Consider the following 14,044-nt stretch of genomic DNA (forward strand, 5'->3'; position numbering starts at 1 on the left):
ACAAGAGGGTAAGGCACTTGAAGTCCAACATGCCCAAACCCGAAGTCAGTGGGTTTGGCAAACTTTTGCCTAAAGTGTATGGGCTCCTGGAGTCACACAATGGCTCAACATGTTTGCAGTCCATTAGAAAAGTTACGTTTAGTTAGAAATGAATTCTGGGATAGTTAGTCAAGGATCCAAGATGACAGGACGTCTCTACCCAAGCTGAAGGAAACCATTCTAATTCCTTACTCATAAATGTAAAAAAATAGTGGGAACAGGATAAGCGAATAAGACCGGCTGCAATACCAGCTACAGCCATGGACAAGAGTGTCGCTGTTCCTCATAGGAAGAGGGGAGCAGACGCTTATAGTCACTCTCATAGAAACTAGAATTAATAAAAAGAGAAAATCAAGTCACGTAAGGAAAGATGAATTACACCATATCAGACACCTTTCTCCACTTTAATTAAGAGCCTGCCGTCCAGAGAATTACACTGTGGAGTATTTGGCTGTTGTGTAAATTTTAAAAAAATAAAAAAAGGAAAGAAAAAAAAAAATCATTAGATTCACTATAGCTGGACACATGGAATGAAATAATAAAGTTTCATTAGATGTTATTTTGCCTAAAGCTAACTGTACATGACTGGGGAGATCCTCACAGATAACAGGCTTCTACGCTTTTCCTTCGGGAAAAGTTTCCCCAGTTATCTGCAGCTCAGGCTCGCCAGCGCTAAATTATTATAAATGGTCTCAATAGCAATCTCCTAATAAACTCTTATTACTATAACTGCTCTCCTTCCAGGATGAGGGAGTTATAAAAAAAGGGTTTAAAAAAAAAAGGGGTTGTATTATATATAAACTTTCTAAAATTAACGTATATTGGTAAATAAGGTTGTTTGGCTACTTTTCTGTGGCCTTTTACGTTTTTCTTCTGTTTCTAATGCAAACTGTCTCTATTGTCTTCAGTCTAATATCGTGTCTGATGTACATCCTGTACTGGACACTCTAGCCAGGAATTCAGCCAACGCTTTCTCCATTCCACTACATTTTCTTGATTAGAAACCCCCCCCCCCCCCCCACATGGTGGAAGGGAGAGTGAGTTGCTGAACGCCTGGCTAATGTGTCCTGTACACAGGAACAGGAGATCCATTACCACATGTATACCAGAGAGGACATTAGGCTGAAGACAACAGCGCACACAGTTTGCACCAGAAGCAGAAGTAAAACATGAAAGACCACAGAAACGGAGTGAATAATATAAAAGCAGGATAAAGAAGCAGCAGCATCAGTTAAAGGAACAGGAACATCTCAAACAGTCACACTTATCCATATGACAGGAGATAAGTGGAGGTTCGACCCCTAGGATGCCCACAGACCCTGAGAAAGGCGGCACAATGGACCCGGAATGAGCGCGGCTCACTGTGTATGGGGGCCCTGTGCTTCATTCATTCTCTATGGGGCTCCTGAACATTCTCCAGCTCATAAAGTTGAGGCATATCCTGGTGACAGGCCATAACAGTAGATGGGAATAAAATGTGTGCTCAGAATCATGATGGGAGAGACATTCAGCTAACTTCCTATAAGCAGACAATATTAATATCTATTCCAGGTACATGTTAGAAATTATAGCATTTTACACTGTAACTATTTTTATTACCTTTTTGTCTTTAAAAGTAGAAATAATTCATACCACAAACATTAGGATCACTACACATCCAATAGGTGGCACCAGTGAGTAAGCTTTATTTCCTTCTGGCAGACAAATACTTTACAAATATAAGCTTAATCTATTCTAATACAGATATATATGCCTGAAATCTGTCATTCATGATATCAGATAGTTTCTAGACCATAAAATATTCTGGATTATTGGACAGTTACAGAAATGTCAAAATTATACTGGATTATGGGATCTTTTAGATCACTGGAAATTACTGGATTAAGTAAATTTCACTTGTAAAAATTTTATTACATGAATAATTTTGACCAAATTTGATCAGCAACCATGCAGTAGAGACACAGCTACCTGTGGCTTTGCCCTTATGGATCGTATCATTGTATGGCTTTATCACAGTAAGTGGTTTATTCGGACGGTACAGAGATATCTGCAGTCTGCAAAATAGTAACATGCCAATAAGGTACATGTACTGTACAACACAAATATTAACAGAGCAGGAACATTCGCATGTACACCAAGACACCACTGTACACTTCAGTATTATTCAAGTTCTTGCAAATGTGCAAAATACACAGGACACTACTGCCCTCTGGTGTTAAATAACTGAATTGCTAAATCTCAATGCATACTGTATATAATATATATATACATATATATATATATATATATATATATATATATATATATATATATATATATATATATATATATATATTTGTTCAGGTTAAAAAAGCAAAAACAAAAAAAAAAAATTATATATAAATATTTTTTAACCCAAACTACAAATTACCTCCCCTGTGATCATGTAAGAGAAATATAAGAAATATAAAACATGCTAGTTACTTGAAGCAAAAACCAAAAAATTTTCACATACAGGTTTAAAGAGAACCAATCATGGAGGAAAATAAAAAAAAAAACATTTTTCCTTAATTATATGTAAAATATAATTTTATTAAAATTTGTAAACATATTTAATTATTTTTTTTGCTGCGTTTTAGATTTATTCACGTTTTACTTTCCTGTCTCGCGCCGGCTCTTTTCAAAAGAGCCGGCGCGAGACAGGAAGCTCCCGTCTTGCACAGCGGCAGCAAGGTCGGGGGGCCACCATCTTGATTACGTCATTTGCGTTCCAGCGGTGGAACGCAAGTATTGTAATCAAGATGGCGGCCCCCCGGCCCGAACAAGAGGATCAGGTAAAGTATAAGATACAGACTGCTAAGGCAGTCTGTATCCTCATAAATAGACAAAATGAAGATACAGACTTCCTTTGCAGTCTGTATCCTATACTTTACTTGATCCTCTTGTCTGCTGCAGCAAGGCCGGCGCCGCCATCTTGGTGACGTCACTTTGCGTTCCACCACCGGAACGCAAGTAATGTAATCAAGTTGGCGGTGCCGGCCTTGCTGCAGCGGACAAGAGGATCAGTTAAAGTATAGGATACAGACTGCAAAGGCAGTCTGTATCTTCGTATATAGACAAAATGAAGATACAGACTGCCTTTGCAGTCTGTATCTTATACTTTACCTGATCCTCTTGTCCGCTGCACGAAGGCCGGGCGCCGCCATCTTGATGACGTCACTTGCGTTCCAAGTGATAGCCTATGACTACAACGGAGGCTGCTAATTCATTGTGATAAGTACTGTGGAGCGGCCCAGCCTAACTCGGGACAGATCCGTCCCGTTAATTGACATCTCCCAGACCGCTGACTAGCAAACAATGTCCTCCTTGTTTCTCCAGCCTCATCTGCACTCACGAGTCTGCCAAGAACATTAACACCTGCATCCAAATGCAGAAAAGAATGCTATTGAGCAGTTTACATGGAGATATATAGCCCATGTGCAGATGTGGGGGCCTATGTAAGAGATAAGACAGAGCCCAGCTGTCATCCTAGCTCAATGTATATACCAGGGGTGGGAAAACCTCAGCGCCCCACCTGTTGGCGCCGTACAACTCCCACGATGCTACATCAGCTGCGTTCTCTAAGAAAACAGGAACAAAGCAAAATAAGACATATTAACTGATTATTACTAAAGCATGTGTTCTAAGCAGCTGCATCGAGTCTTCTTACTATTTATACTGGTTTTACTTTAAGGGGTTCTTAGGGATTAGAGAAAAAAAAGACCACTTTTATAGGGTGTATGTTATTGCTGTTCAGGTCTATAGGCCATATGTGGTGTGAACACATACCTAAGGCCTTTGTTTCCTCTGTATAGAGTCCAATGATGCTGAAAAGTTCATTAGTGTCTGTCAGGGATATATAGGTTCTACATATAGCACCATATAAAGCCCCTGGCACATATAACTAAAGTACAGGTCCAGGGAATTCTATAGGCACCATAGTATAGAGTTGCAAATACTAGGGGGACATATGCTTAATGAGAATCATAAAGGAAGATTTTGTTCTTGACTCCATTAAATCTTTCTCAGCCAATTACACAACAGATAATACATCCTACTAAGCAAGAAACTGGCTAAAAAGCTTTCACATGATGAGTGGGCCTCTACTCTATCAGGACAAACACCAATTGACAGATCATGGGGTTTTAATCTTTGTACAGAGCAATTTTTAAGACAAAATAGGAAACAAGGATTACACGTGTCAGAAAAATTCTGTCTCTAGTAACAGGTAGATCAGGACAAATTACAGGAAGTGGGGACGGGACTTGCAATGTGTTATGCGCAAGACAGAGGGAGACAGCCTGGACTCTTACCTGCAAGATCCACACTGTCCCTCAAAGGTAAATCAAGGCTTTTCTCTCATTTCTAACTACCCACTGCGGTTCATTATACAAGTACCAGATATCTACAGCCGTACGTCCACAGGGCTGAAGTGTCATCTCCACTACCCCTTTATCTATTAGCTTAGAATCATCATCAGATCATTTTTACTTTTTCATCAAATGGAAGCTCTGTTTATAAGCAGCCTCCATGTTCCTGAGAGTGATCACTTGAAAACGTATTTTGGCAACTTTTGGCAAAAAATAAAAACGGATATGTTTTTACATTGAGTGGCATCAGTAAGGAGCGATATTGCCCCTCTGCTTCCACAATTGGCTGTGTTGGTAACTGTGGGGATGTACAAGCCCTGGTTCTGGCACAGTTACATATTGGTAGCTCTGCATAATGATACAGAGACTCTCCTGATGTCTATTCTAATGCATGTTACCATGTTACAGAAGACCCCACCCCACACAGCATCATCTGTCAATATTATGCTGGCAGCGGTGAAAATGTTTGACTATTTGCAGCACTGTAATGAAGCAGCCGAGCAGCTGCTTCATTACATTGCTGTGAATATTTAAAGACTTTAATAATTGCTGACAGCATAATATTGACAGATGCTGTCGAGCAGGGAAGTGGACTCCACATCAGGCCTTTCACGGATTGCACATCCGTGAGCCACAAACGTGTGTATAAGGCCTTAGATTAGACATTTCACTTGGGAAAGCTGTCCGTGTCACTAGTGCTGCAGCCAAGGCACAGTGTAGCAGAGCGAGCGTGGATAACTGTCAATCACTACCTGTTCTGCTTCATTGTGCCTCGCTGCTGACACAGGCTGCTTCTGCAAGTCTAATGTCTGTATTTAAATCTGCTAACAGCTAGTGCTGAAATTGTTAACAAGATAGGGGTCCCAAACTCAGAGACGGATAACACGTAATGATCTATTTTGCCTGTGGTGGCGCTGTAGGAAAGCTTAACACTTGTTTCGAGATTAGAGAGGATTGCTTCAGATTATCAAACCTAAAACCAAATCAAAAGCAGACAAGCCCTTAAAGAAGCTCTGTTGGGAACTGGTTAACCTATACAAATTCAAGAAAAGTTTTTTCCAAACAAAGAGTCAGAAAAACAGAAATTTTGTTGGAAAAAAATTTACATTTGCTTTCCCATTGGGTGACATTCGAGCCTGCATTAGAAGCTTAATCTGTTCTATGAAATAAGCCACATGAGGACAAAAAAAACAATGTTTTATTGAGGGAAAACAGACAGGTGGCTTTTTGAGGTCTGAGCTAATAAAATCTCTTTTTTTAATTCCCCTCTTTGTTCTGGAGGAAAGATTATCTGTCTGCCCTAAACATAAAGGTATAGTCCGGTACAGGGTATTATACGACCAGTTACATAAAGACTCTGATTAGACAAGGAGCTTGGTTTTTCCTTCGTGTAAAATTTCCTATTAATAATAGTGTCCATTTAAGACATCTGCTTGAAACTTACATTTGTTTAATGGAAAAATTCCAAAAAAACAGCTTATTTTCCCATGAAACCGGCATGGACGTTATCCGGACAGATGTTTCTCCGATCGGATTCAATTATTTGACCAACGGAGATGATGCACAGAGCACAACACGCGCTGAGCAAATCATTGTGTTCCCTCTTAGGAGACGTACGTGGGTTGTGTTGCATTTTAATAGGGCGGCAGAAGAAACACTCGAACATGAGGCCATTAATAAAAGAGCCACAAATAACAGAATTACATAAAAAAAAAAAGGTTTCCGGAAATCTGAGACAAAGTCTATGTACAGTTCTGGGCCAAAAGTAGTTCTTAAAATCTAACGTTAAAAAAAAAAAAGAAAAATACCGTCTTGATTGAAAGTCTGATGGTGTTTTGTGTATACATCTCCTATGCAGATTTATGTGCCTTCATGTCTATAAACAGAACCTACGCTGATCCTGCATAACCCATTAGACTTGCTTGAGATAGGTAAACCCTTTCAAGTAAACGCATCCCATTAGGCCAAGCTGTTACTACACCCAGAAACGGCTAACTGCCCTGGAGCTAGTTCCAGATATGACAATTTAACCGCCTAGATACCATGGACAATGGTGACTGATTTGTCCAGGTCTGAAGCAACATTAGCAGGTGATTAGCAAGTGTGGCACCTAGGCAGTTTAAAGTTGCAAGCCAATCACTTCCATTATCCAAGCAGGTCTCCTGCAATGCAGCTACAGGGGACTACTGAAAGCCACTCTGGCTGCCACCTGCAGAGCTTACAATGTCTGGTCATGAAAGTGAACAACCACCTTTTAACACCACGTCACAATAGCTCTTTGTAACATTTGGGCACAGGAACGGGTAAGTATAGATTCTCTACGTTCCTGCACCAGCTGGCTGCCTTTGAACTCTGTGGCACTCCCAGGGTGCCTGGAAAAGGCGGATCCAGTCCTGGGAAACTTTTCTTAGTTTCCCCAAGACGGGATCCAGCTTTTCCTGGCACCTGGAGAGGAGCGGCATGGAGTTCAAAAGGCAGCCGGCTGATAAGCCTACTGCCGAGCTAACAAAGCGCGTCCAATACTATAAATTCGCTCATCTCTGTTCACTACCAATAGCCAGGATGATACGGAATCTCAGAAAAAGGAGCCACGACCTTTAGATTTACAGAGAGTAAAAATAACCAGTCAAATAGGGGTTAAGTCAGTTCCACAATAAAACCTGCTTGAATCTATTCCATTACAAATTGCATGCTACCTGCTAAACAAGCAAATTACACATTATTTATTTCCGAGATGAAAAAAGGGGCCCGTTCCACCAAAGCAATAATTGTTCTCATTCCAATGACGGCTTTCTGGAAATTAACAAATATTTCATGTGGAATCAGTTTTGAAGGTTCTTTTATGAATACACACAAAGCAAAAGACCCCAATTAAATCCCTTACAAAGTGCTGCCATTTTGAGGCACGCAAACACCTCAGAAAGGTCACCTCCGGCTCCTTTATATCAGCCAGGAGAATTAATTACTGCGCTGACATATGTCAGAACGGATTTTAAGAGGACGGCGGAGTTGGGCTGGAGTTGTGGGTCTCGCCCATTTGTTCCTTATGCAAAATCAGTTTTGCCGAGAATGGAAATGTATTCATTTATTCGCGCCCCCTTAGATAAATCACGGCGACTTGTTGGGCTTTGTATTCAATCCGCATCTTGATGAAATCTGAAGAAATTACATGTGTTTAGTGGAGCGTAAAATAAGTACAGGAAGAAGGTATTGTGTGGTTTCTATTTCAGATAAATGGATCTCTTTGTTATGCAAGGGACACTGGAACTACAGATGCCATGGATCGCCACTGGAAAGTCTCTTAAAGGGGGTCATCGGGTTTTTAAAAAATCCATTTATATATACAGTAGCCTATGAATATGAATAGCCCATTATGCCTTGAAGGAGAATAGAGAATGGCTATGAAGATCTCCAGCTCTGGAGGATAGAGATGAGCAAACCATAGGCAGTATCCATGTTTTCCACAACTCCCTAGGGCTGCATCCAACTTTAGCCGTCGCTAATCAAATGCCCAACATTCAGATTCGGACAAATCCAATAATGCTCGAGGTTCACTCATCTCTCCAGGAGAAACTGTCCTGTTTCACATAGATAGCATATTCATTTTGGTGGACACCATGTAATGCTTCATTTCCCGTGTGGTGGTGCTGCAGGGAATGTAAACACTTTCTTGACAGCTTTTGCCATGGATTACAGATGATCACTAGGTACCTGAGCAGCAAGAGAGGCTGCTAGCTTTTTGTCAGGGAAAGCATCTAACAGACCACCCAAAGCAGACAATCCCTTTAATAAAGGGGGAGATTTATCAAACATGGTGTAAAGTGAAACTGCCTCAGTTGCCCCTAGCAACCAATCAGATTCCACTTTACATTCCTCAGAGACTCTTTGGAAAATGAAAGGTGAAATCTGTTTGGTTGCCAGGGGCAACTGCGCCAGTTTCACTTTACACCATGATTGATAAATCCCCCCTTTATGTTTTGTCCCTTTCTACCTCTCTGCTGCCTCAATATACGTGTGCACATACAGCGCCTGATTCATGGAAAAAGCACACACAGTCTCTGATAAATTAGGCTCAGCTCTTACTACTCAATCACTTGGGCTTAATCTTTTTTTTTTATTATGATATTTAAGGGTAGCTTCACATGTACCTGATTCTCAGGGGATTTCACGCTGTGAGTTTGCAGTAAAATTCGCTGTATGCTGCAGTAACTTCCCACCACCGGCAGCATACGGCGCCACAGCTGCATCTGAGGCTCCCGGCTCTCGTCAGTCTCGCTCAGCCAATCAGTGCACGGCTGTGCCGCAGTCACTGATTGGCTGAGCGCGACCGGCCGGAGACTCAGATGCAGCCGTGGCGTGGAGCGGGTATCATTTGCTATGGGTGGTGGGGAGTAAAAGGGACCGGCGTTGAAAATTCTGCTGCGGGTATGTAACCCCATTGAAGATCACAGTACCAGGATCCTCAGCGGATTTCGCTGCAAACTCGCAGCGCGGAATCAGTTACGTGTGAAGCTACCCTTAAAGTATATTTTCACTGCAGTTCCCCCAATATAGCCAGCTACTTTCTTCCAGAAATAGAACCACCCCTGTCCTCAGGTTGTGTGCGGTATTATAACTCATCTCCATTCAAATCAATGGACTTGAGCTGCAAAATCACACCCAAAAGGACAAGGAGTGGCGCTGTTTCTAGAAGAAAGCAGCCATGTTTTTACAACCAGACTACCATCAGGGAATTACTGCCATTTAGAAATTGGGTTGAAATTGTCAAAATCTGACACCTGGCACATCTATTATTTAGCTGTTTGCCAAAACTATGGCACCTGCTATACAATGAGCAGAACTGGAGGCAGATGGATCAGTACATTATATAGTGGTCGTGCTGGGCTACTGCAGCTCAGCTTTTATTCAATAAACAATATCAGGGAGCTGTCTGTTTCAATCTCCATTCTCTCAGGCAAATAGCTGATCAGGTGTCAGGCCACCATCAATATTGGTATTGATAGCCTATACCGAAGACAGGCCATCAATGAAAAAGTCCCAGATAACCCCTTTAAGTTGTCATAGGATACAGCTATGAAACAGATCCACTGTCGACACACTTCTGAATAATAGGCATAAGTGGAAACTATATCTATAGGTTTCAGTATAGGTTTCAGTATTTCAGAATTGTAAGATACTAAACTATCATACATATTGGTGCAGAGGCTATCAGAATTTCTCTGGACTATTAAATGCCATTGTAATGTAATGTAATAATAATAATAATATTAATAATAAATAATAATAAATACTCCTATGCAATAAGGATACTATAAAGCAGCAGTCTGTGTCTTACCTCTCTTAGGACTGTGCTTTTATAACCTCGATACAGGCCTCGGATTCCCTGTAATACCAATAAAACCATTAGGGTAAGTGACATAAAAGAGGAATAAGAGTTACGTATTTCTATGTAAAAATCTACTAAAGGAAGGTGGTGGTTTTATGTGCTTACAGTGTGATTTAACAGGAGCACTTACCAGACTATTTGCAAAAATCTCATGGATGCATAGCAACACCCTAAGGGTGCCTTCACACCTATCCGCAGCGGATCTCACTTCTGCAGTTTCGCAGCGAGATCAGCTGTGGATCCAGTATCATTCACCCCTATCATTCATCCAGTATCATTCACCCCTATCATTCACTCCCTCGTGCCCGCAGCCCTGCCGCCCGCATCCCCATCCCATCAGCCCTGTCCCCAGCATCCTCCATCCCCTTTCCATCATCCCCGTCCCCGGTATCCTCCATCCCCGTCCCCGGCATCCTCCATCCCCGTTCCGGGCATCCTCCATCCCCGTTCCGGGCATCCTCCATCCCTGTCCCATCATCCCTGCCGCAGGCATCCTCCATCCCCGGGAGGCTCCCGGCTCCAGTCCCGCTCAGCCCATCAGTGCACCGCAGCGGCACCGGAGCCTCACTGTAGCTGCGCCACCGAGCAGGTAATGTATGGTCTCGGCGACGGGATGCAGGTGCGGGGATGGAGGATGCCGGCGGCGGGGATGATAGGATGGGATGGGGATGGAGGATGCCGGGGACAGGGATGGAGGATGCCGGGGACGGGGGATGCGGGCGGCGGGGCTGTGGGCACCAGGGAGTTAAAGCACATACTCACAGCGGGATGTCAATACCGCTGCGAGTATGTGCTATCATAGGGGTGAATAATACTGGATCCGCAGCTGATCTCGCTGCGGAACCGCAGAAGGGAGATCCGCTGCGGATCCGGTAGGTGTGAAGGCACCCTAAAAGTCCTTTTATAAGGGCTGATTCCCGGCCGTCTAGGGAAGCAATCAACAACAATGAGAACAATGAGATCGGCACCGTTTGCACTGCCACAACTAATCAAGCATCAATGCCAAATGGAAGATCAGTGCATTATTCGTGCAAATACACTGCTAGCGGCCACACATCCTGTTTAAACAGAGATGTGCATCCAAAAAACAATGATTTTAGACAGATTAGACAGTCAGATAAAAAAAACAGAAGGTGCAGCAGCAACCCACAGATGCAAGGGCTTATCGTATATACTCCTTCCAGCGTACACACGGTAAACACCTGCTCTGTAGAAAAATTTTATTAAAGTATTGTATTGCCTCCCAAAAGTTATACAAATCTCGAAAAAATGCACATACAGTGCTTTTTTCCCTGCACTTACTACTGCATCAAGGCTTCACTTCCTGGATAAAATGGTGATGTCACGACCTGACTCCCAGAGCTGTGCAGGCTGTGGCTGCTGGAGAGGATGATGGCAGGGGGACACTGAGGGACAAAAAGCACTGGAGGGACACTGAGCATCCCTCTGCCATCATCTTCTCCAGCAGCCACAGCCCGCACAGCTCTGGGAGTCGGGTCGTGACATCACCATGTTATCCAGGAAGTGAAGCCTTGATGCAGTAGTAAGTGCAGGGAAAATAGGAAATAATAGGAAATGATAGGAAATAAATGTCCTTGTTTGAGACTTCAAGGAGATTCCAGGGTTTGGGCGTTCATCATTCGGAGAGGCTCAAACTGAATTTTACCTCAGAGTTTATTATTTTAAAGCTTTTTCTGTGTTGACTCAAACACTTTGACATTTCTAGGATTTAGCAGGGTTCATATAAGGAGATTGCATTGTTTGCAGAGACGTTATATGAAACACAGCGATAATTTTTATAGGGATCACCACTCAGGTCTCTTGACCTCTTACCTCTTGGCGCAGAGTGCTGGCAAACATCTGATAGGTGGTGGAGGACGGAGAAACCTGCGCCCTCTGCTTGATGACCTCAGAAGGCACACGGATAAGACAAGCCACCTGAAGACAGAACACAGAGGAGATATGTAGAGATGAAAAGATCAACATAACCGGCCCTGCTTAAGGCATTCTGTAAGAAGGTAAGGCCCTCCACAGACTAGATTCATAGAGCATACAATACACAACCTTACAGGCCCTCAAAACATCATCTTTAGGGTGCTAACACACACGACAGATGTGCAGCGTATTCATCTCTGTGAGATTCTCGCAACATAATACGCAACGATATTGGTGTCCATTGTTTTCTATGGGAAAGTAAACTCGCTGCGGATTCTCGACTGATTTTCTACATAGGCACGTGCGATTTTCACACACAAAAATCGCATTAAAGGCAACCTGCGAGTTTCCCGAGTATTTACTGAGATAAACACGCTGCGCATCTGTCATGTGTGTTAGCACCCTAAATCTGTCCTGGTCATGTGAAGCCAAAGCCAAGAATGGATTCGAAAAAGAGGAAAAATCTTTATGACCTGATCTCTGTTTATAGTCTGTTTCTGTCTTTGGCTTCAAATCTTTGGCAGATAATTTGTCAGATAATCTTTCTGTGTAAATGGACCCTAAATTCACACTTGGTCATGTGATTACACACAGGTGCACACTACTACTAAGTTCACACTTTATGGCAACTACATGTCGAAACTGCCGCCAAATTTACTCTACGTTATATGTAGATCAAATCTGTAATGGCACAGCAGTGAGGAGTAGGTGTTGTGTTGTGACTGGCTAGATAAGTAAGGAAGAGGAAGTGCCTGTGTGTCTACTACTGATGAACATCCAGCTCTGGTCCTGTCCTCCTGAAGTAGAGAAGAAATAGCTGTGTACCATAGTGGGTTAATCTAAAAAAAATCATGCATTTTAAAAAAAAATCTTTTGAAACTACAGATAGCGCTAACTATCTACACAATATTGCCCATAATTCTTGAGGTTTTTTTTAGTGCAGGACACAAACAGGATTTTTGGTAAAGTTTTCCGACCAGTAAAATATTCACTATTCACTAGTGTGCTCTACACCTGGACCAGAATGATTTTTTTTAACCATTGGAAATATTGGTTATTGTACAGAAGCATTAAAGGGGTTATCCAGTGCTACAAAAACATGGCCACTTTTCCCCCTCCCTTGTCTCCACTTCAGGTGTGGTTTGCAATCAAGCTCCGTTTACTTCAATGGAACTGAGTTTGAAACCCCACCCAATCTGGAGACATAAGAGGGGGCAAAGTGGCCGTGTTTTTGTAGTGCTAGATATCCCCTTTAACTTTCTATTACCCACTAAATAACCAACAATTACAGCCACTGTAATACCACATAGGGAAGCCTTTATACAATGCTCTCCTCTATAAGCATATAATGACATATCACTTGAGAAAAAGTTTATGGTAGAGTCTTGCAATGACCATCAGTTTTATTACAACCTACGGGACTCCCAGACAAAGTATAGTCTCAGGCAGAACTGGTACGTTGGATTAGGTGGAATGGCTTGCATGACTGGCTATGTGTTACGACGGCCGCTGATGTGATGTGAGCGTACAGTATTCATCCCAATCATTTCTCATTCAGCAAACATGCGGAATGAAGACAAAGCCTGTGTTCTCAGGAGGGCGGATCAACAAGAATCACGTAGCAGTCAAAACAGATTTTTCTCGCCTGGGTCACAGCTAAGGTGAATTGAGGTTTTCTGCTTGTTACCTGCAAAACCATTTTGTGGCCTAAACCAAGATTCACGACAACTATGAACTCATTTTCAACGGCTGGTACAGCTGGAAAACCAGCAACATTACCACAACATGTGGTACTACCCTTCGTGGTAATGATAAGCCTTGCAGTAAGAGATAGATAATGGATAGGGGTAGATCCACACTACATTTCCAGTGTACAAAAGAGGCTGGTAGATATGGTTAAAAAATTACATATATCTTACATGTTTTAAAATCAACTGGTGTCAGAAAGTTATACAGATATGTTATTTATGTCTATTCATACTTATTAGCTGCTGTATGCCCTAGAGCAGAGCTTCTCAAACTTTTTCTACTTGAGCCTCACCCAACAGACCAAAGCAATGCCTGGGCCTCACCAGACTGACCAAGAGGGAGCCTGGGCCTCTATCTGTGGTGAAAGTCCATTTAAAAGCTGAAAATAATGCTAGGGCTACCTTTGACCCATCTCCCAAGCTCTATATGCTAATAAAGCAAGTACACAATAAATTAATAATGTTGTTAAAATGGAGATTTTTGCAAACAGAAAAAGGACTGTGCAGATTATAGTTACTTTTGTGAAAACTGGCTCCCCAGCTGGGCC

General features: G+C 42.3%; 1 protein-coding gene across 1 annotated transcript in view; it reads right to left on the bottom strand.

Annotated features, from left to right (window-relative positions):
• The window catches only part of SLC25A26 (solute carrier family 25 member 26), a 102,607-nt gene that overhangs the window by 60,875 nt on the left and 27,688 nt on the right, over positions 1-14,044 (bottom strand). Inside the window, exons 4-5 of the mRNA XM_069966916.1 lie at positions 11,647-11,751; positions 9,763-9,810 (exon numbers count right to left, since the gene is read on the bottom strand). Coding sequence (XP_069823017.1) covers positions 9,763-9,810; positions 11,647-11,751 — 153 coding nt within the window. The remainder of the gene's footprint in view (positions 1-9,762; positions 9,811-11,646; positions 11,752-14,044) is intronic.

This window comes from Dendropsophus ebraccatus, chromosome 4, assembly GCF_027789765.1.
Source record: "Dendropsophus ebraccatus isolate aDenEbr1 chromosome 4, aDenEbr1.pat, whole genome shotgun sequence".
Classification (NCBI taxonomy): Eukaryota; Metazoa; Chordata; class Amphibia; order Anura; family Hylidae; genus Dendropsophus; species Dendropsophus ebraccatus.